This window comes from Thamnophis sirtalis, unplaced genomic scaffold, assembly GCF_051295495.1.
Source record: "Thamnophis sirtalis isolate CommonGarterSnake01/CBP01778 unplaced genomic scaffold, rThaSir2_p1.2 scaffold_1, whole genome shotgun sequence".
Taxonomy (NCBI): Eukaryota; Metazoa; Chordata; class Lepidosauria; order Squamata; family Natricidae; genus Thamnophis; species Thamnophis sirtalis.
The window spans coordinates 113533847-113557925 of NW_028261381.1; the positions used below are offsets into that span (position 1 = coordinate 113533847).

A 24079-nucleotide genomic window follows, 5' to 3' on the forward strand; every position below is an offset into this window, starting at 1 on the left:
GGATTTGTCCATGTAGTCATCAGGAATCAAGCTTGACTTGGGAAAAAAGAAAAGTGAGAGAAAATAGATCAAATAAACATCAAACAAAGAATTAGGCATATCAAATGATTTCTAAGAAAGAAAGAAAAAAGTGGGAGAAGTCTATTTTTTCCTCATGGGATTCAAGATGGTGAATGTATAATTTCTAATGGCACTTGGATGTTGACCAGATTTGGATTTGATTAAATTGACTGAGGAGAAGAGAGAAATCACTATGTGATTTCCCAGCATTCTTCCAAATCTCTTGTTCTTCTTCCATTAAAGTTACCTTTTTCCATTGTTTCCCTTCCACTAAAATTTGCTGTGACCGTTGCAGATGCTGTAAGAACATAAATATTTTCGGTCAAACTGATTCCATGTGGTCTAATTTTCCAAGAATGAAAAACTGGACAATAAAAAACTCAGAAGCAGGTGGGATTGGGAAGAGATGAAGGGAATTTGGAGGAGTTTCCCCAGCATGTAGTGCTTATCAAACTGTGTGTGGTAGTTCAGTAAACATTTGGAAATGGACCGCCTAATTTTTGGAAGTTGTAATGTTTATTTGGCAAACTACAATGAAAATAATTTAGCACATCAAATCTTGCTGAGAGGTATCTGAACAAGAAAGAGAATGCAATTTATGTGCTTTTATTCTTCCTTAGTTTTGAAAAGCTTTCTGAGTATCAACTTGATTGTACTGCTTTTAAGAATTCAGAATACTATCGTTTTCCTTGTCAGAGTTTAAATTTTTGTTACATGCCACATGTAACATGTAAATCTTAATTTTGCTATACATTCTTCTTTATCCTTCCTGCTCTGAATCTTGTTAATCTGTTTATTGGAGGTAATGGTTTTATTTACTGTAATAAAGATAAAATTAAATCGTTTTGGTTGACATCGTGCAAAACTACTGCTTTAAAAAAACTCAGCTTATCAATTCTGTAGCATAATTGCTCTTTAAATAGGACTCCTAGCTGCCATATATATTTTTTGCCTTTGCTCTTTTATTTTGTACATTTTCCTTTCTGTTAATTTCCTCACTTCCCTTTAGGGTGAGTGCAAGTAAATATTAATCTTACTGAATAATTGATAATAAGTTTCCCTCGGAGGTGTCATTACTAAGGCCATTAAATGTCAATGTTTATGTTTGCTATAGAAATTGAGGTTGACAGTCAATTTGATTGAAAAGCTAATCAGCTGAGAGAGAGTAAATACGCAGCTGACCGAAGAGCAATTAGACCATCTAATGAAAGAAAGCATAATTGCATGGGAAGTTATAATACCCAGCTTAGTAAAGGATCTATTGAAACAACATTGCTCAGGCAAGTGTGGGGTTGTTTTAAAGTACAATAAATAAAAAGGGATTACCAAGGGATTTAGATAACATTGTAAGATAAAATCTTGCAAGAGTAGTATAAGAATACCAGTTTCTATCATTTGCTAGAGGTTATTGATTGATGTGTCCAGCAACAGGATAAAAAGCTATTGCAGAATGAATATGTTCCTAAATTCCTAAGATGTCATTGTGACATCTGATGATTTGTTCTATTTTATGTGAACAACTGACTGATGACTGCATGGGTTGAAACTGTAAAAGCCTTCATTTCTATGTTAAGTTGTATTGGTTTAACCATGGCTGTTATTTCTTTATTCTGTTCTAGTTTTAAATGATCTTTATTACATGCACCCTGAACAACTTGCCTAATTGCAATAAAAACATCAGAGATGCTTCTCTCAAAGGTGCTTTTTTGGAAGGCAACTGGGCTTTCTGGGATTAATTTTGAAGATGTTTTGCTTCTCATCCAAGAAGCTTCTTCAGAGCTGAAGAAGCATCTTGGATGAGAAACGAAATGTCTTCAAAGACAAACCAGAAAGTCCAGTGCCTCTTGAAAAAGCATCTATGGGAGAACCATGACCTGAATGACTGAGAATCTCCATAGACATCACAGATGCTTATCATTTGATTGACATTAAAGTTGCATTATAGTATAATTATGTTTGTTTTAGTCTTGAAAATAATAGCACTTCAGTACAGGATTTACTAAATTTACTGTAAATTAGTTTTTAAAAAAAGCTATCTGCAAGAAAGCTAAACAATGCAGAAAGTAGAAAAGAAAAAAAAAACATAGTTTAAATGTACACTCAGCTTTATAATGCTGAGTCAAAAGTTAGTGAATAAATTAATTTTTAAATAATACAGCTCTTCCAAAGATCATTGTGACAAGATTCCAGGTAGTCCTTGTTAGTGACCATTTACAGTTATGTTGGGGAAGAAAAAGTAACTTCACAAATCAATCCAGGCATTTTTTGCTGGTCTATAAAGCAAAGGAAAATTGAAATAAAATCACAGTCATGGTTTCACTTAATGACCAGTTTGCTGGAAGCAATTTGGACTGCCTATATTAGCTACACTTTTATTTCTTCAGGAAAACCTGAAGGTTTTATTTATTTATTTATTAAATTTATATGCCAACCCACATCTCCTTGGAGGGGAGATTGGACGGCATAGATAACAAGACGTTGTGCTTGTCAGCCTGGGTTTGAGGCCAGAGTGTTGCGCAATGGAGATAATCCCCATTCCTTTCCCTAGCTCCTGCCCATCAGCCGTTTGAAAGCATGCAAATGCAAGTATAATAAATAGGTCCCACTTTGTTTGGAAGGTAACAGCACTCCATGAGCCTTGGCATATAGTCATGCTGGCCACATGATCATGGAAATATCTTTGGACAACACTGGCTCCCTTGGCTAAGAAATGGAGATGAGTCAAACATGGCTGGAGAGGGGAAATCTTTACCCTGATTTTTATATTCCATTATCAGTAGTTTCTCCTTTGTCCATCCCAAGGGCTTCATTAATAGCACAACCCCCTGTAACTTTTCTTAACCATTGTTGACAACTCTACTATTGCATATGTATATAAGTGTGGAAAGTGATACAGACCTTAACACATATGCAATTTCTATTTTAAACGCTACTGCTTTCCTAATTCCAGGATTTATAGAGAGTAGTGACAGTTTGCTCCCTACCCACCCTTTTATTTCTGGATGCTGATAAATCTACAAAGCCTTAGAAAATATGACTTTCTGTCCCCTATGGACAGTCCAACCATCCCCTGTTAATTAATATTTCTTCATGATTTTCTTCCTGTCTTTAACTCATTTTTTTGGTTCTTTGAAACAATTCCCTTCAGAAGTGCCAACATTACCCAGTGCAATTCAGGCCTGCCAGCTCATATTAAACTTAACAGCATGTTCAAGAGCCCATTTTTGTCTATTTTAGGAACCAGCCATTGCTACTATTCCAATTCCCGCTTCACAGAGATCTCTCTGATGGTTCTTGAAATTCCTTCTGTAGTGCTAATGTAGCATCTGATGCTGTCAGGCCACAGTTCCAGCTCTCTTTTATTATGGAAATGATTATCTCTGAAAATTTAGATAATACCACTCTTGGCTGCTTATTGGGAAAGTGAATGGAAACAATTTGAAGTGTCCACAAGCTTGTTGGCATATTGCAGATTCAGGAATCTCAAGAAATAATTTTCTATTTTTGTGCAAAAATGGATATTCTGACATTCATGTTCTTTCCACTTATTCTTCCAGGTATAAGCTTGGGGTAAGAAATTGATTTAGTTAAAAGTATTGATTAAAACACCAAATTGTTGTTTCATCCTGTTAATTGAATTAATGGAATTAAATTGTATTAATCTTGAAATAAAATGCAATTAAGCTTTGTTATATATCATCTTTCAAAAAATATCTATGGAGATTCTCAGTCATCCAGGTCATAGTTGTCCCGTAGGTGCTTTTTCAAGAGGCAACTGGACTTTCTGTTTTTTCTTTGAAGATGTTTCTCTTCTCATCCAAGAAGCTTCTTCAGCTCTGACTGGATGTTCGGGAATGGAAGGATTTATTTTCCTTGCAGACAGCTGGTCATTTGCATTTTTTAGCATGCCATTAAGGCCACCTGGAGGTTTATCTGTGTGGTCAGGGTCACGGGTGTTGGAAAAATTGAGCAGCCTTCTCTCAACAGAGGGGGAAGAGATACGACGTCATTTACCTCCAGTCTACAACACAGTCCTTTCAATAGTTCCAAGAAGGCTCCACACCCATTTACATCACTCAGATGAGCCTGACAACACAGATAATCTTCAAGGTGGCCTTAATGACTTTCTAAAAGAATGCAAATGACCAGCTATATGCAAGGAATATAAATCCTTCCATTCCCCACCATCCAGAGAATCTTCTTGGATAAGAAGCGAAACCTCGTCAAAGAAAAACCTTTCAAAAATAGTTTTCCAAGCCTTTTCCATGGTAAAAATGGCCAGCAAATTAAACTATTTCATATCCTTGCTTGGGTTCCTAGGTACTTTTCTCTGGTCGTATTGGAGGAGGCCACCTTGAGTAACGAGCATTAGCAATTCCCATATTATTGTCTTTATTTCATGTTTGTGTATGTTACAGGAGTTGCCCAGAAGAGGGTGATCAAATTCCACCGCCACCCATTACCTGGAGTCAGGTGGCAGGTTTCAGGCCTGTCATTGAAACCAACATGAAGAATTGCCTTAAAGAGATAACCCACACGGAGAGATGGCAAGCATTGCAATCTCTTACTACGGCCTATGTCATCTATATGGGGGTGTATTACAGACACTGTAGTCAACAGGTAAGAGTTCAGGAAATGAAATTCTGTGTCTGCAGTTGTCTTTGGGGATTTCTTTTGTTCCATGATTCTCCTATTTGGAGGAAGGAGGTGCCTCAGTCTGGCTAAAATATCAAAGGAATAGCAACGGGCAAAGTTTAGGCTTGATAGATCAGTTTCACTATTTATTTTATTTCTTATTTATGCTTTTATGCTGCTCACTCTATGCCCATTCTAGGGAGTTAACAATAAATGATTCAACCCCTTCCCACCACCAAACGAATGAACCTCCCCCCTTCCCTAATCTATATGCCAGGCAGGCATGCTGCAGACCTCAGCTGTATATTAGAAAACACATCCGCTTGTGCTTCCACGGTCCTTTCAATCTTGCAGGGGTGGATCATGGGAATAGTTAACTCTATGAGATCTGGTTAGACAGGTAGATGAAGCAATCTCTCTCAAATAACCAAGACAGAGCCATACAGGCCTCAAAAGATGACAACCAACGACAATCAGTAGAGCTCCCAAAGCCAAGGGGTAACCCAAGTGTAGTGGAGTCTGTCATTGCCTTCCATGAGCTTAAATGGACTCCGGGGAATGGTAGAGGACAGGAAGGCCTGGAGGAGTCGCGATGGGTTGGACACAACTTCACAACTAACATCATCATTGCCTCCAGTGCTTCAATTTCTAGCTTCCAGATGTACTTCAAGGACAGCCCCATGTACAATATATGGAGTACTGGTTAGATACAGTAATCTAACCAGGACATGAGTATGGCAGGGCTGATCACACATGGAGCTTCCTAAGACCCAAATAGTGCTATAAGTACACCAGTTGTTACTGGTAAAAGCTCAAGCAGAGGCTGTGATTTTTGGAGAACTCCCAAATTACAGATACCTCTGAATAGAGATCTGAAAGTTGCCTGGAAAACTAGATCAGATGTCAAACTCAGGGTGAAATTATCTTTTAGTCTGGGCTCAGTGGAGGAATTTGTATCTGGAATTAGAACTAATCTGTCCCTTCAGTATCAAATGAATTCCCCCCCCTTCCCCCCCTCACTGCAGACCTCTCAGTAAAGCCCTACCTGTCTTTTCTCAGGAGCTTGTGATCTAGCTTGCAAGTTCCTTTGGTGATTGGAAATTCAGAAAGTTGTACCCCCTGATACACCCATCATCAGTTGAAGGCCGATTTAGAGTAACTTTGGAACAGGCTTCATTGGCTTTCAGATTTTCAATTAGTATCTTTCTGTGTAATTAGTCGACCCGTAGCTCAGTGGGCATTTAAGTGAAGCTTGCCCTCCTCATAAAACATCCAGTCGCAAATGTGTTTGGAAACATCATCCATGCAGAGAAAATCATAATGATTTCTTTCCTCCCGTTTTCTCTAGCCAGTAGTAAACCCGGTTGATTGCATAGAAGAAGTGGAGCACTTGACAACCCGAGTGCTGTTGCCTCTGCTCGGCCAGCCAGCCATGCAGGCCCTTTGGGAAATGCTCAGGTGAGCTCTTCTTGGATAAACTGCTGCCATAGGCCAGCGTGTCTGAGATATTGGATCATTACAGACATTACCGTGTGCTGTGACTGCAGAAAAAAACCATATGCGATTAGGATAAAACTCCAGATCCCTTTGTGTGTTTCCTTGAATGCAAATCCTATTGAGTTGCAGCTGAAATTACACTTTATGTACAACTCTGCTTTGTTTCATTGAGGGTGATTTATTGAAGGTTTCATAATGTGTATCCTCTTGAGTATTAATTTTAGTTCCAAGCAAGATTTTATAATAGATGAGTGGTATGTATTTGGAAAGCAAAAGGATGGAGAAAATTGCTGATTACATGGATATTTTTTTTTTAAAAAGCAGGGTGGTATTTTTTCTCAGTAGAACCAATTTGTGGGATAGACTAGATAAATTGTTACTGCCCAGATGAGTTTCTCTGTTCTTTCATTCCTAACTGAGAACTATGATGACTGGAAAATTGCACTGCAAAAAATCTAGATAGCATTAGATTGTCTACTCATTATGGTACACTATAATTCTCATTTCTTTTTTTTTTCCTATGTAGACCATGCTCTACTTTATGCAACCCAGCATCCTGTTCCCCAGGACCAGAATCTGTTCGCAGCATTGTTTCTCTGAACTGCAGTAGAAATAAGACTTCAGTGAGTTTAGCAGGATGTAAATCACCGTTTCCCTTTCTTACTGCTTTCCTCGACCTTGTGAACAGTATCCTCCACGTACATAAAGGGCTGGTTAATCAAGTAAGTACTGACATTTTGGGATCATTTGCAGGGCCAAATATAAAGATAATGGAATTGTCTTTGTTTTCTTCAACTCAACCCCCCCTCCCCCCCAAGACATTAGCATTTGTCAGATATATTTGAAGAGTCATAAACTCAAAATAAAAATTGATGTGCCCAATGTACTGGCGTATTAGAAGGAAGTATATCAATAATTGATTGTTTGGGCTTGGGTATCTTGAGTTAAATTTTAGTAAAGCAAGCCCAAGAACCACATCAAAGCTTTGGTATTAAATGTATGTCAGGAGAAAATATACAAGATACATAATTTGTTTCTAGAGAGCCTTTATAAATGGTCCCAGAGTTAAGAGAAATTGCTTTGTATTACTTGGGCGAGTGGATGTATGTATTTCTGTATGGCAGAAGGGACTAACTCAAGAAATATGGGGTCTCTAGTTCAGATATTTGATAATCACCTGAAATGTATCTCTTTGTTTGTTTGTTTTTTTGTCCAGTATGTTTCTATTTTAGAGATGAAAAGTCTGAAGGACTACTTGCTTCAGTGTTGTACAACTGTTCCTCTTTCTTTAAGTCCTTCCTCCGCTTGGTTGTTGCATCATGAATACCATTTACAATATGTTGTACTTTCACTTGCTCAGAAAATGGTAAGTTCTTTGCATCAGCCATTATTCTGGATTGCTTGTGACCATAAAGTAAATTGCTTCGCAGGTCTACTTGAGCCAAAGAGAACAGAACAATTTTTATATATTATCTTTTTATATCTTTCTAATCAAGTGGTTTGTCTCTCGTGTTTGATAAAATGTAACCAGATGACATGAAATTCTGTCGTTTTGTCCTGAAATCTTAGTAAATAATGCTGTATATCTGAGTTTTTTTTTATTGATGCATGTATGTGTGGGATAGATTTATAGATATTGTCATACATACATATCTGGGATGTTTGTTTAGTGTCTTTGTTACAGCTTTTCTATCTGTTGCGGCCCAAAATCTGAACCACTTAAATCAACCAAATCACTTTTAATGTACAACATACATTTATTAACCATGCAAACAAGTACAGAAGTGTTTCTCAACTTTAGCCATGTTTAGATGTGTGGACTTCAACTCCCAGAATTCCCCAGCCACTTGAAATCCACACATCTTAAAGTTGCCAAGGCTAAGAAATATTCAGTTCTTAGCAAAGTGTTAGCTCGTTGCTGAGCTGCATTGAAGAGAAGCAGTACCACAACTTATGTGCCTTTGGCCTACTACATTACAAAGACAAAGGAAGACACATTGTAAATGACATCATGCTATTGGGATATTTTTGATAAACCCATCTGGGTGGCCTTCTTATTGATCACTTCTTACTAGATCAGTATGCTATACATATTATCTTTGAGATAGGATCAATGTATATAAATAATACAGTATCTGGGGCCACTGGTTCCGGCGTGGCTCTCCAACCTATCATTACTCAGGGTCAATTCAGCTTGTTGTGAATGTTTATTAAAAGGGCACTTTAAGAAGAATGGGCAGTATCTTATGGGAGCTGGTAGTGAATGCAGCTCATATGTATATGTATGTTATCACATCTCATTTTCCAAGATTTGTCTAAGACTTAACCAAAGAATGCATTAATTCCAGCACTCATAAAGTACCATACATTTTATAGTACTTTCTAGCTTTGGGTTTCACTGATTATGGTGTCACCAGATACCAGGGTCAGAATTAGAATAAAGAATGTAAACTGATTTTGATCAAATTTACTCATCAATTTTTCCTAGATTCCTTTTTCTTACATTGGCCTATATGATCAAATGTTTTTCCTTGGGTATTTTCTATGCTGGATTAAATAATATGCTCATTAAAATTATATTGGTGGGGCACTACTTCCTCTGTTACATAAAATTTAACTGTTAATTATAGAAGTGCAGAGGAGAAGAATGTAGGGGTGGGGTAGGGTAGAGTGGGGCAAGATGGCTTGAATGTGGCTTTTGGAGCTGGCTGGATCATTTCATTCTCCAGCCTCTTGCCTGCTTTCCCCCCCTTTTTGTTTTAAAGACATAGAAATAAAGAAGCTATGAAATCTTATCTTCTTCCATTCTGAATTGTGAGAAATTAACACAGCATCTTTTTGATCTTTGTGATTCTGCAAGCATTTAGATCCCCACCCTCCTTTGAAATGCATTCCATTTCAAAAGAGTTTGGGAGCCTGGTGCAGTGGATTCATTAACTGTACTGTAGGATGAAAAAGTGTGGGTGAGCTATACGCTAATGGCTGACAAATCTGGAAGTCTGACAAACCCAAGCCTCTGTTTTCGTTTTATCTCTTGCCAAGTTAAAGACAAAGTTATACTACATTGGGTTGATTTGAGGACAGTGTAGAAGTATCAGAAGCAAACAGATTGCTGGGGCATTTAGCAAAAGTCATGCCATATTAGAATAAAAGGAGCAGAAGCACCATTTGAACGAGGCTAGAAAAGTCTAGAGCAGATATAAGACAAAGAAGCAAGTAATCCACTAGAAAGAAGACAAAGATATGCTTAAATTAAGTACATGCTTAGTCATGTGCATGCTAAAGAGATACAAATTGAAATACAAAGAGGATATTTGGCAGTGTCTCATGTGGCCACTGCCAAATCCTGCTTATTTTCTGTGCTTGCACACTTTTAATAAAGAAATACTTGTTTCTCCACAAATGTCATATGGCATCTTCTTTCTGGGCTTGGACATGAACTAGGGGAAGAGTTATCTTTCTTTCAACAACATGATTTATTTGTGGCAAATAAAAACAGGCCATTATTGGGATTATGTCTCATGATATCATATTACCTTCTGTGTCGATGATAACAACACTTTCACCTTTGTTGTTGTTGTTTTGCTTCCTATGCAGGCAGATGCTTGTCCAGATTGCAACCAAGATGCTTCACTCCATCACTCTGTTGCCATGGTGTTGTTAAGTCGCTTGTTGCCAGGTAGTGAATACCTGGCTCATGAGCTACTCAGGGGCTTTGCTTTTAATCCACAACTGATTCCGTAAGTTTTATTCTCCTTTTCCTCACTGCTTCTTAGGCTTATATATGTATGTGTATGCATTTATGTAATATTATGTGGCAAACAGCACCTAGACTTACATACCCTTCATAATTCTTTACCGCACTCGCTGAGAAGTTTACAAATTTCAGATATTGCCCCCCAGCATTCTTAGTCCTCATTTTACTGACCTCAGAAAGATGGAAGGCTGAGTCAACCTTGAGCTGGTCAGGATGAAACTCCGGGATGTGGGCAGAGTTAGCCTGCATTCTAACCACTGAGCCATGACGACTTCTGCACACGTACACTCATTTTTATGGATTATGATGATACATTTAAAAGTACATTTTCTCTCTGAAGTCTTAATATTTTAAAAATGAATTGGCAAAATTTTATAAGCTGAGCCAAGAGGTTCCTGAGCTTTCTTGTAATTAAACATACATCTGAAACATTATTTTTCTCTCTGGGGCTATGTTGTCTTTGTTAGGAATGGATAACAATCTAAGACAACAGGATTGGCTGTTATAAGTAATATACAATCACCACTTTCTGTTTCATTCTTTAGGAAGACATTTTTGCATTTTTTGAATAGTCCTTGTCACTGGTGATCAATATTTGAATCAATTGCCCATCAGAGATCTGCACTGGAAAGTTCTCAGTTTATGATTCATTTGGTGAAGATGGGATGGATTTTAAAAATATTAGGCAAATTGATAGAAGATTGGTTTCTCAATGACTTAGTCTGCGATGCTTAAAATTGGACATCTATGATTCTGGAAAGTGGATGTGTTGCCTCAAAACTCAGGCACCCCAAATGTGTATGGTGCTGAAAACCTATTCCCTGAATTTGGGAAAGAAAATACCTTTTACCTTTGCAAAGGGATTTCTTTGCCTCCTGAAAATACGAATCACTAGTAGTTCAGGCAAACCAGAAAGCATTTATTTGGGGTGGGGTGTTTTATAGTGTACAGAAACAAATTATCCTTATATTCATTACATGTGTCATAGTAAGAAAATGATCAAACAATAAAATATTTGGATTACATGTGAGTCTTGAACAATAGCAGACATTGATTCTAAATTAACATTCAGCAAGTGGTAAATTTGTGGATTACATAACCCTTTCCCAGCTCGGATTGTATCTTTCTTGAAAGTTACAAGTTCAGAATGTGCTCTCTATTGTGTAGCTACTGAAAAAAGCAAGTTATCAAGTACCAAAGAAATGGTCTTGGCTAAGGAGGAAGAAAATATGCTTTCTTAAAGTTAAAAAAGAGGCCCAGGCCTCCATATTAAAAGTACTAATAACACCTTTTAAATGCTAATAATGAAGCCTATAATTTTGAGCCAACAGGTATACAAGGAGTTCTACAAATAAGTGGGCTTTGCCAAGTTATATTAGTTTTATTAAAGAAGCTTGAATGTAAGATGTACTTTCTACAAAAACCTATACAGAAAAAGGCTTACTTTGTTCTCACTGCTGTGTTCTTTTTTATTATCTTCATTTTTCTCACCTTTTCAGACTTTAACAAATCATCTTCAGCTCCCTCCCCATCCCCGAATATTGACATTTCAAATAGCCCTTAAAGGGCTTGCTCATTGCTGTATCTGTGTGTAGTTATATCTGTCCATCTGTCTGATTCCTGTTTATCCTTACTGCATCTGGTACCTGCAGTTGTGATATCATTTACCTATCTCTGATAATTTTCTCTCTTTCTGTTGTAGTTGATACTATAATACATTTTGGATAAGAATTCCTTTATTTAATTACATGTTTGGTCATCTCGTCCAATTAATATTCAATGATTCTGTATATAGCCCTTCTTTGTTTTGAAGGCAAAACTATTTTGAGGGGCCACTAGATGGTTTCTGAATTTTAATTAAGTCCATAGAACTTATTGATTTAATTGCTTCAATCTTCTCAGATTTGCCTCTATTCTTTTCAGGCTTAACAACCATTAGTGCATATTGAGCTTATATAATTTGCATTGATCTTTCAGTGGCTGTACGTTGTGTCACTTTAAATGTGAGATGCATGTTCAGGGGAAGTAGGTGTATATGGAAGGTGCTGAAAATAAATTGGGCATGCCATCAAATTATATGGTGTTCTTTATAACTTTACTGATGTTCTGCCATTTGTGCATTTTTTTAAGATGCTCTCACCTAAATAATTGAGTGCCTGCATAAGCAGTTAAAGCATAGGCACATTTGAGTTCTTCATGCTCGTCTCTTTTTTCTGCCTTTCTTACCTTATTGACAGTAAGCGTGTATCCACATATGGATCTTGTTACTCGCAGGGACTACAGTTCAGAGTTCAACTACAGATAAAATATTAAAGCCTGTGCGAGGTGGGAGTCTTTTTGGAGCACCGGAAAATGAGGGTTGGAGGGTGGATGGAAAATTACCTAATATATAAATAAAAAGAAAAATGAGTAATGCATCCCGTTACTATACCTTGGCCACCCGCTGTATCACCTACTCTTTCAATTATTTTTTTAAAAACCTTTTAATTCAAAGTAGAAAGTAGAAAGATCTCCAGCAGTCTCTAGTCTAAAGAAGAATCAAAAGCAAGCGAGCAAGAAAAATGTGAAGTTCTTTTATTCCATCCCTTTTGAGTCCCTGGTCTGCGACAAAAAACAAAATAGAGAAGTGCTGCTGCACACCTCCTCCTCCTCCTCAAAGTATCGGTGTCACTTTCTGACAGTGACTCAGCTGTGGTGGGTGTAGCTACATTTCCAAAGTAGTTGGATGTGATGCTTTGCTTTGCTTTTCTCTGCAGAGCCTTGAAAGTATCCTTACTGAATGGCAAAGCAGCTCCCAGCTGCCTCTTGAACAATGCTGCAGTACATCGGGGGAATCAGGCTCCAACAATTGATACCCCCCAAAACCATTCTCCACGCATGAGATCTCAGAGAAGATTTTTGGAATAGAAAATTGATAAAACATATTTTTCTGCTCCTGGAAGCTGTTTAGATGAGGAGAACTGTGAGCTCCTCCTGATATAATTGGAGAAGGTCTTGCATTTTATATAACACTATCTTGAAGGCCTTCATTAATCTATTTGCAAAGTTTACAGTGTTTCATAATTCATTCGCAGCAAAGAGTTGACTTCCTTGAGTCATTTCTTGTGTAGTCTGTCTATCCCTGCAAGGGATATCAATGTTTTCAATGCAATTTTCAATGCTGTGGCTTCTCCAGCAATTGGTGATTGAAAAAGAGGAATAGTTTTCCATGACAACTAATATCCTGGTAGGCATGATGACACTTGTAGTAGGAATTGAAAGTAACTACCAGATGTTGGTCCATTTGTTAAATCAAAAAGGGGGTGTTGGGTGTCAAAAAAAGTGATCTCTAGAATGGACAAGGGTATTGACAAGGAGCAGAGGCAACTGGACTTTCTTGGAAATATTATACTCACAACTGAAGAAGCTTTTTGGATGAGAAGCGAAATGTTGTCCAGGAAGGAAAGGAAAGGAAAGGAAAGGGAAGGAAAGGAAAGGAAAGGAGAAAGGAAAGGAAAGGAAAGGAAATCCAAGGAAATGTCTCTTGGAAAAAGCACCTTTGGGACAACCATGACCTGGATGTTTGAGACTCTCAACAGACATAAAGACCAGGGATCTTAAAGGCATGATGTTTCTGCATCTCATCCAGAAAATAATTGCTGATAGTAGTCAGATAATGTATCATTTGCCTTCTGATTCTATAGAATATACAAATTTGGTTTTTATTCTTTTCAAGACACTTCAATTCAGAAACATATACTGGATCACATGGTTCCCCAGTAGCAGTGCTACTGAAAGTATTTTTTACCAAATGTGAGTCTCACAAAATTTACTTTAACAGGATTTATGGAAGTGGAAGGGATGGGTTTCTCTCCAGCAGTTTGAGCAATTGTTCCTTTATAGGTATTATATTCCCAGATAAATTAGAGCGAAGACTTTTTTTAAAAAAAATCATTCTAATAGCCGTTCTATAGATGAGTCTTTTCACTGCTAACATCGTACACCCAGCTGTTTCTCTAATAGTCTCCTGAACTTTTGTCAGTCTGGGTATTATTATTCTTGAAACCTGGACTGCTTCTTTTGATTTGCTGATGAAAGCATAAGAGCGTTTCTATTACCAGAACAAGCTGGTCTCATTGCATTGAAGATTTACTCTGGCTTGTATTTTACATAATTAATCAGCCAGTAGAACTCTGATGGGCTGGATATCTTTAAATTACATTGTGATCCACTTATGTGGTTTTTCATGCCGGTTTGGATTATGGGGGTATAATGAATTTTTGAAGCCAGCCTCTCCTTGCCTGGAAACATCACTTGGCATTTTACAAATTATAGCCACAATACTTTTTCAGGGCTTGCTGGTCTGCTGAGTGGCATGTTGTTTTGGATTTGGTCCTCTGTCCATAGAGTGATGGTCTTTCCCATCCAGTCCAAGTGAGAATTGCATGGATGAAATGCCAGCTTGAGTTTCTGAGATGTGCCAGAGACCACCCTGAGCGAATGCTCACCTTTTCCTTATGACATGAATAATGACTGACCTGTATCATCATCTATTTCATATTGGCCAATACTCAGATCTGCTTGCCATGGGCATCTATCGGTGTGCGCTGTCCTTGGTGAGATAGGTGGCTGTATAAATTTCATAAGTAAATAATAAATAGTCCCATGAAAGAAATAACATGTGCAAATAGCAAGCTAATAAGTTGTTCCACCTTCTTGCTTAAGGTCAGCCTCTCTCTCTTTTTTGTTTTTTGGTACATTTGCCACTTTCCTCAGCAGAACTCCCCAATAAATGTTTATCATTCTGTTACTGGACATACTATAGCAGTGTTTCTCAACCTTGGCAACTTGAAGATGTCCGGACTTCAACTCCCAGAATTCCCCAACCAGCATTCGCTGGCTGGGGAATTCTGGGAGTTGAAGTCCGGACATCTTCAAGTTGCCAAGGTTGAGAAACACTGTACTATAGAATTCAGGAAGGGGAGGTCCATAGAAGGCGAGAACCTTCCAGACCTTGGATAATTGTCAAATGGGGGGTGGAACTCCTGTCTGTGGGCTTACTCAAAGAGTGACCACCTAAGGTAAGAGGACTCCAGATCTGCAGAGTATATCATGCCAGTTTCTCTTATGTTTGGGCATGTGTAAAATGGTGGAACTCGTCAAAGCCCGCCAATACTCAGATCTGCTTGCCATGGGTATCAAGTTCAGTTATATATATATTCAGACAAATGAATGCATAAATGGCAGAACTCTGGATAACAAGGTTCAACCTCCATATTCAACAGGATCCAACTTCTGTTGCTGCTTTCCACTTTTCCTCCTTCCCCTACCCTGTTTTTCTTGTTTCTGGTGCTCCTCTAACCTTACTGCCCCCTCCCATTCCTTTGCTTTACTGCCTGTTCTCCTGTCTTTCCCCCATATTACCAGATTAAACACAAACCCAGGTAGCTCCTCTAACTCAGCTGCTTCCTCCCTTTGTATGTATAGTAGCACATCAGTCCTTGATGTTTCTTTCCCTTTCATTTTGCTATTTTCATTCCTATCTTCTCAGAGAGGTGTGTAGCGATGCCAAGCTGCTTTTCCTTGCGCTACCTTTCCTTGTTCCTCGACCATGGTGAACACAATGTGCATTTATAGCAATGCGCTTTCGTTTTTGTGTTTTTAGCTAATCCTCCATATTTCACAGGAAAATATCTTAAGGAAAAGCATGCTTCCTTCCTTCTTCTGGCATGCTAACAGTATCTGTTAAGTCACTGTTGGGAAAAAGCAGTTGCCTTATTAGCAATGTTATCTGAAGAGTGGGATTTGTTTGTAAATACAGTAACAGCGTGGTTGATTAAAACAGAGTGTATTTGAGTATAGTAAAAACCCTATGCATTTTATCATCTGTTCTCTCCCCTTCTTTTTTCCAGTGAAGGCAAGATGGGAGGACCAGAAGCTGCTGACTTCTCAGATCTTCTGCACTTGAATTCAAAGCCAAAGCCATTACAGCTAAGCTTAACAGCTCCCATTTCTTCACTCCCTAGTTATGGTGCTTTACTGGAAGACGCTTACCGACAACTTCCACTGATACAGTCTTGTTTTCTCTTTCATTTCACCTACTTGGAACCAGCTCTTATTCATTCTAGAAATGTTTACCAAGGCCGAACACATCTCGTCCGATCCATGCTGCTTCCTGAAGTCAAAGGGCCTATCCTGCCTTCGGATTGGCTTTTCCTTCCTCTTATCAGCCTCTATAACAAAGCGACTGGGGCAGGAACGCAGTGGGCCACAGAGAGCCCTCTTCCTCTGGACCTTGTGAATGTCGTGACTCGGAATCTGCAGTGGATCCTCCTATTGGAGACCTGGAGGCCCCAAACCCTTCAGGGTATCCCAATAGCAGCTAAGCTCGCGAGGCTTATGTGTGTGTTCCTCACAGGCAGTGACTTATTTCTGGAAGGCCCCGTGCATTGCTATACAGCAGCTCTGCTCTCCCTTTACTGCCAGTCCAAAGTGTTTGAGTCCTTGAATTTGGACGCTCCTCTCCCTGGCTTAGCGTCTTTCCATGACCTTTATATAAGCTTGTTGGAACAGTTTGAAAGTGTCTCCTTTGGAGATCCTCTCTTTGGGGTCTTTGTGCTTCTTCCTTTGCAGAGGCATTTCAGCAGTCAGCTAAAGATGGCTGTCTTTGGAGAGCATGTGAACACCTTAAGAGCTCTGGGAGTTCCACTCCAACAGGTAGGTCTCACGATGGATGCAGATGGAGAGCAGATCACTCAGCCACTGTACAGGTATTCCTCAACCTACGACCACAATGGAGCCGAGAATCTATGTTGCTAAGTGAGGCATTTGATAAGGGACGTTTGCCCCATTTTACAACCTTTCTTGCCACAGTTGTTTGAAACGAATCACTGCATTTGTTAAGTTAGTAACACGTTTGTTAGGTGAATCTGGCTTCCCCATTGATTTTGCTTGTCAGACTATCGCAAACCACATGACCCCGGAACACTGCAACAACTGTTATAAATATTAATCAGTTGACAAGCATTCTGAATTTTAATCATGTGACCGTGTGGGGAATATTGCAATAGTCATAAGTATGAAAAATGGTTGTAAGTCACTTTTTTCAGTGCTGTTGTAATGGTCAATAAATGAACTGTTGTACGTTGAGGACTACCTGTAGCTGAGTCAGCTGTTCAGAACTAAATGGATGCTTGAACTTCTTAAAGGGAATTAAGAATTTTCTTTGGACATTCTACACCCAAAGATTTAAGGTCTTGGTGACAATTCCATTTGTGTGCAGAATGCCAAGTCCTTTGATGACTTCATAGAGATTTATTTCATAGCAGGGAGAAAATGCAAATGAAGAAGGTATGCACTCCAAGTACTGGCATAGCAGATACAATCTTGCAGCAAATAGATTTTAAAGTAATTAATGTTCCAGGGGCACCCCGAGCATTCACTTTCCCCAAATAGAAATGTTAAGGGTTTGATGGAGAGAAAGGGAACGTGCAGTGAAATGGAAGCAGCTTGCAAAATTAGGAAGAGCTTAATATTTTTACAACTGTAGGGCTGTTCGGTCTGGTCTAAGTCTCAAGCAAATACAGGTAGTTATTTATGACCACAATTGAATTTACATTGCTAAATGAGAAATTTGATAAGTCAGTTTTCCTCCATTTAACAACTTTTCTTGCCACATTTGTTAAGTGAATCGCTGCAGTTGTTGAATTACTAGCACTGTTGTTAGGTGTTAGTCCCCATTGACTTTGCTTGTCGGAAGTTTGCAAATGATGATAGAATAGAATAAACTTCTTTATTGACCAAGTGTTATTGGACACACAAGGAATTTGTCTTTGGTGCAATTGCTCCCTGTACATAAAAAGACAAGATACATTCGTCAAGAATCACAAGATGCAACCCTAATGATAGTCATAGGGTACAAATAATCAGGAAACAACATCAATATAAATTGTAAGGATACAAGCAACAAAGTTACAGTCCTTCAGTCATAAGTGGGAGGAGATGGGTGATAGGAACGATGAGAAAACTAATAGTAATAGTAATAGTAATGCAGCCTTAGTGAATGGTTTGACAGTGGTGAGGGAATTGATCGCATGACCCCAGGACACCGAAACGATCATAAATATGAATTAGTTGTCAAGTGTCCAAATGTAAATCACATGGCCATTGGGATGCTGCAGCGGTCATAAGTGTGAAAATGGTCATAAGACACTTTTTCATCACAATTACTTCGAATGGCCACTACAATGAACTGTTGTAAGCCGAGGACTACCTGTAGAATGTCCTCCGTTTCTGTAGGAAATATGAAGAAAGGGGAAAAAAACTGAATAGAGCAGCTGTTTGTTTTAGTATATGCCCTAGCATGATTGATCTCCATATGTAAAGATTCTAAACGTAATGTATTTGCTAAATTTGAGTTCAGGCTTTAATGTAATTTGGACTGATCTCTTTGTATCTAATTATTCCTGCAACTTTTCCATTTTGAGTGAAATCATTTGAGGGTTAGCCTGGATACCAGGGAACTGAAATGCTTGGAGATACAAGGAGGAATGGTTGTGGACTTCTCCCCCAGTCATTTAGAAAGAAATCTCTCATAAACCTCTAACACTGTGATGGCGAACCTATCGCATAAGTGTCAGAGATGGCACGCAGAGTCCTCTCTCTGGGCATGGGCACCGCTGCCAGCTGGTCTTTGCACATGCTGGAGGGCCAGAAATCCGGAGACCAGATGGCCAGTGCACACGTACACGCCAGCCAGCTGGTCTTTCTATGTCCGGCACGTGTGAAGACCAGCTGGCTGGCATGCACCGGAAACCAGAAGGCCAGCTGGCCTGAGGCACAGACACATATGTGTTCTATTTTGGGCACTTGGTACTGAAAATGCCGTCACTGCTCTAACAGCTCTGAGACAGGGAACAGTTTGTTAATGCAGAGAATAGAGCAGCAAAGGGAAGAATAGGCGGAACAGTAACAAGGACGGTGCAATTTGTTTCTTATGCCATTGTGTAGCATGGAACATACAAGGATTGAAAATCACAATCAATTCTTAATTTTTAGCCTAGGGCAAAATTGAAAGACTTCTGTCTTTCAAATACCACTAGATATTTTCATTCTGGGTTATTCTTATCTGTTCCTCTGGATTATGTTAAGATGTGTGTGTGTGTGTGTGTGTGTGTGTGTGTTTGCACATGTGTGTGTTCAGACAAGACTGGTGTTTAAAATGACATACTGCTTTCATGATTCCCTTGCAGTTCCCTTTGCCTCTTGAGCGATACCTTTCTCCTCCTGAAGACAATCTCAACCTCTTAAACCAATACTTCCATGCCCTGGTCACAGGAACCCTGCAACAGCACTGGTGCCCTGTACTTTATGTGGTTGCAGTGGCTCATGTCAACACTTTCATTTTCTCCCAGGAAAAGGTCCCACAGGTAGGTAGTAACTTTTCACAGCTTGGCTGAGAACAGATTAATTAGCCAATTGCATACATTCCTCTTAGCGGTGGTGTTGTCAGGCCTGCAGCCAGGTTCCTTTTGGGATCTTTGGCCTGCCACACTTCTATCTACTATGCTGTTTCTTTAGTGGGGAAATGGGAGGGGGATAATAAGCAGTAGGATGGGATATAATCAAAATAAAATTCCTTTTAGATTGCCAAGGTCATCCTTTGTCTTGGTACCTCTGCGCCTGAGTCTTGCAGAGGGTACCTCTTGGTACCTCTGCACAATTTATTAAGAGAGCCATGTTCACTACCAGTTCTGTGGGCGTGGCTTGTTGGGCGTGGTGTGGCTTGTTGGATGTGGCTTGTCCCAAAGGGGAGGAATCAAAGTCTAAAAGACTTTAGATGACAGTCATAATTGTACAACTGAAGCCTTCTGTCAGGCCTGCAACTGGTTCCTTTTGGGATCTTTAGCCTGCCAAATATTCTATTCTACTATGCTGTTTCATTAGTTGGGGAATTGGGAGGGGGAATAGTAAAGAGTAGAATGTGATGTTGTCAAAATAAAATTTCCTTTGTAGAATCCAAGGTCATCCTTTGTCTCTACACCTCTGCACCTAACCGGAACTGGGTGGGTGGAACTGCCAGCATGGCAATGGAAGATTGGACCATGTGATGGACTTGTGGGTGTGGGGGCAAGATCATGAACTTTCAACTGGATGGGGGAAACCAGGAAGCTTTCAGATTCGGGTTTTCCCAGACGTGCCAACATGGCTCTCTCAATAAATTGGAACTTTGAGCAATACTTTGCCTTCGACTCCGATTTACTTTTGGATGCTATTTGGAACCCTGACGCTTGCATTTGGAGTGTTCCATATAGGTGTATTCCAACCTGGATTTACCATTTGGATTATAAATGTAATAAATAGTTTGCTGCCTCATTGTAGAGTCTTCGGTTGAAGCAATTCCATAAATTGATATTTGCTGCCCAGATTAGCTAGTCCTTTACACAAGTGCAGATTAGATTTTCCTCCTGCCATTTGTAATTGGACTAATTTTTATCTTCAAAGATACTTGCAATTTAAATTATAAATCAATCAATGAATGTTGCTTTCATTGATATTTCCTATAGGCTACATTTTAGCAAAAGAAGGGAATTAATGATAATAAAGAGAGCCTTTTCACCAAGAAAAGTTTGTATGGCTTTTTTCCTCCCTTTTTATTTCTTAGTGCCATTCAGTAATACATGTCAAATACAAGGTCCATTATCCTCAGCTAGCATCCTAATTGCTTAATAAAAACGTACATACTCATGCAAGCTAGAAACGTCTAACATTCTTTGCCTCACTTTTGCAGAAGATACCAATTTCATATATGATTTTTTTTCCCATGCCACCAAACACATTGTCTAGACTTTGTGACATCAAGTAAACATGGAGTGAATCGATTGTGATTGTAGACTGTTGTCTCAGTTGTTAGGAATGCTTGCAGGAAAGTTAAGATATTAAGAGGCTAATCTAGAAAGAATCCCCCAGAAGCAAGATGATTTTTTTTATACTTTCATACTTTTTTCTTTAATACTTCCAGTTTCTTCATTTGGAAAATAACAGGGCTAGCAGGGTTCCACCACAAAACCGCGTTCGACTAAAGCGCGCTCGACGAAACCGTGTACCTGACGTCATCACAGCGTGATGAAAAAAGCACGCTGTGAGCGCTAAAGCTAAAATTAACCCCTAAACCGAAACCTAACCCCCCGAAACCTTAGCCTAAACCTAACCCTTAACCTAACCCTAACCCTAAACCTAAACCTAATGCTAAACCTAACCCTTAACCTAACCCTAACCCTTAACCTAACCCTAACCCTTAACCTAACCCTAAACCTAAACCTAACCCTTACCTGTTTGTTCTCCCTTCCCTCCGAATTGTAAGCCGCCCTGAGTCCCCCCAGGGAAAAGGGCGGCATATAAATAAACTACTCAACTCAACTCAACCTTAACTTGAATCGGCTTGCTTTCAAAGCGCTTTTTAAAGCGCCCTTTTTTCTCCGCGGTCGCTGTTGTCACGCTGCTGATGACGTCAGCGACGCGCTTTAATCGGGCGCGCTTTAGTGGACCGCGGTTTTGTCGTGCCACGGGCTAGCAGTACACAGCATCTAGAAATGTCAACTCATCAAACTGTTTTAATTCTTTGAGACCACTGAAGAGTCCTTTCGCTTCAGAAAGAAACCAAAAATATCTGAAATATAATGCCTTCTATATGTTGTTTCAGGAGATAGATGTTGCTCGAAGAAACATGTTACAGAAGACCTGGGTCTTAAAAAATGAGGTAGATATTTTCATCGCTTTTACAACTCCAGTATTGCCAAGTAAAATCTCGCGTCAGATTACCAACTTCAGAACAAATCTTCATGGGATGTATACAGATTGGGATAGAGGACCTTGTTCAACAATTTATGTGGAAAATGAAGAGGAACTGGGGCTACAGAATGAGAGAAGCCCACCTAAACATTCTTACAGCCAACAACAGAGCCCTTTATTTTTATGTGTCACTGTTTGTTTAATTTAAACCCAATTGATGCATATCTTCAGTGGAAGGATAAAACTACTAAATGCAAGGGGAGAAAAGGAGTACTAACGTAAAATATACATAGAACTTAATTCATTTTTAATCATCAAGCATACCATGTCAATACTATTGTTTAATGGAGACTCAATAGTTGTAGCTATAGCCAAATTATCCACAGCTCAATATTGCTGGTAATGTACAACTGGTAAGCTGCAGATTTTCCATGGCCAAATGTATGGATTGCATGAACTGGATACAACAACAAAGCATGTACTACGTATTTTACCTTTTCTCCCAATTGAAGTTTTGAGGTTATGTTGGGTATTATTGGTTTCTCTTTCCCATGCAACGTTAATTGTCTATTGCTTCTTTCAGGGATTAAAGAAACATCTTCTCTATTACCAGAGGGCAAATAAAGAGAACCCACTGGGGTTCTGCCTTTATGAAGAGCTTCCTGCCATTCGACTGAAATACCTGCAAGCAATAACTAGGAAAGAATGCAGCAAGGGAAACTCATTTTCGGATACGTAAAGAGGGCTCTGACTGACTAAACAGAGGAAGTGAGTGCCAGTGGGCAGAGATTTTGGAAAAGTTGGGTTGGGTTCATGATCTCTGAGCACAAGAGGAAATTATCAGCACTTAACCTCAGCCTGGCCCAGTTGTGATAAACCATTTGGACTGTTTCATCTTTTCATCTAGTTAATGCTTTACTTTAGGAAGAAATAAAAAAGAGAGTAAAAATGTATATACTGAAATGAACAATAAATGATCTTTGATAAATAAAACATGGTGTAAATGTAATGTGTTGGCAGGGGAAGCCTGATATTTTGATGTTAAGTGATAGCTTAATGCCTAGTTTTGCATTTGATTGGTACAATGTGATACAGATGTCTGGGAAAGAGGAAACTGGCTCTCTGAAACTGCCCTGAAGGATACTGTCAGATTCTGCAGCTGTTTCTGAGCAAGACTTCTCAGGAAAAACCACATTAGAAGTTTTCATCCCTGCTCTAAGCCACCTGCCCCTCCTTTCCTCCTGTCTTTTTGCATTAGCTGCTTTTGCTCTATTTTTATAACCTTATTATATTTAATAAAGTTATCTTTCACAGAACAGGATGCTTTGGCAGCTGCAACTATAGACCATATGAGAAAGGAAAAAAAGAATGATTGGTTGGTTGGAAACATGCTGCAAAGGGTGAAGCATTAGTGAGCTGAATGAAGGCAGATTCCATATGGATAAGGGCAAGATAGCTTACGTAGGGTAATATCTGCAATCAGGTACATAAATCTGTTTTTTATTAGTTCGAAATTAAAGACACAATGTGTGAGTGACTTCTCCATCTGATTACACTTCTAGTGTATGGTTTGTTAGAAGAACATCATACATATATATAAGTTTGTCCAAAATAGTTTCACAGAAAAAAGTTTATTAATGCCCAAATTTACATACGAAATATCCAGACATAAAAGTGCTATCCACTTGCACCAGAGAGAAGATATTATGCGTGCTTTTGAAGAGATGATCAAGACTTTTGGCTTTTCCTTTCACAGCCAAAAACAATTCTCTCAAGAGTGTAACCTCTTTAAAGAGGCAAGTTGTTTGGATGCAATTTCTTCTGGAATGAACATGCTATGTGGCACATTCTCCATGCAGGTAGGTGTCAGCATTCCAAATATGCAGAATTAAATCAAGAGTCCAAGGCAGATCTATCCTTAAAGTTCCAATATAATAACACAGACATGTTGGCACATCTTTGGAAATCCCAATTCTGAAAACTTCCTGGGATTCCACCCAGTTGAAAGTTTATGATCTTATCCCCACACCCATAAATCCATCACATGGTCCAATCTTCTTCAGCCATGCTGGCATCTCCACCCAGCTGGTTCCGGTCAGGTGTAGAGGTGCAGAGACAAAAGATGACCTTGGGCTTCTAGAAAAGAATGACAACAACACATTCCACAATTCTACTCCTTTCTATTCCCCCTTCCCAATTACTACACTAATGAAACAGCATAATGAAATGTTAGAAAGTGTGGCAGGCCAAAGATCCTAAAAGGAACATAACTACAGGCCTGACAGGAGGATCACAGAGGAGAATGTGTGTCTATGGAAAGGCTCAACCTTATGTGAGCCCATGATAGCGAATTTTGGCCAT

At 39.1% G+C, this 24079-nt stretch overlaps 1 protein-coding gene across 2 annotated transcripts in view; it reads left to right on the top strand.

Moving 5' to 3' along the window:
- The window catches only part of RPAP1 (RNA polymerase II associated protein 1), a 56977-nt gene extending 34250 nt beyond the window's left edge, over nt 1-22727 (top strand). For both annotated transcript variants that reach the window (XM_087722356.1, XM_087722365.1), the window contains exons 17-25: nt 4479-4680; nt 6044-6153; nt 6719-6914; nt 7409-7558; nt 9790-9932; nt 15841-16645; nt 19180-19356; nt 21630-21686; nt 22302-22727. In XM_087722356.1, coding sequence (XP_087578482.1) covers nt 4479-4680; nt 6044-6153; nt 6719-6914; nt 7409-7558; nt 9790-9932; nt 15841-16645; nt 19180-19356; nt 21630-21686; nt 22302-22457 — 1996 coding nt within the window. In that variant the 3' untranslated portion in view covers nt 22458-22727. The remainder of the gene's footprint in view (nt 1-4478; nt 4681-6043; nt 6154-6718; nt 6915-7408; nt 7559-9789; nt 9933-15840; nt 16646-19179; nt 19357-21629; nt 21687-22301) is intronic.
- Nucleotides 22728-24079: the final 1352 nt, after the last annotated feature.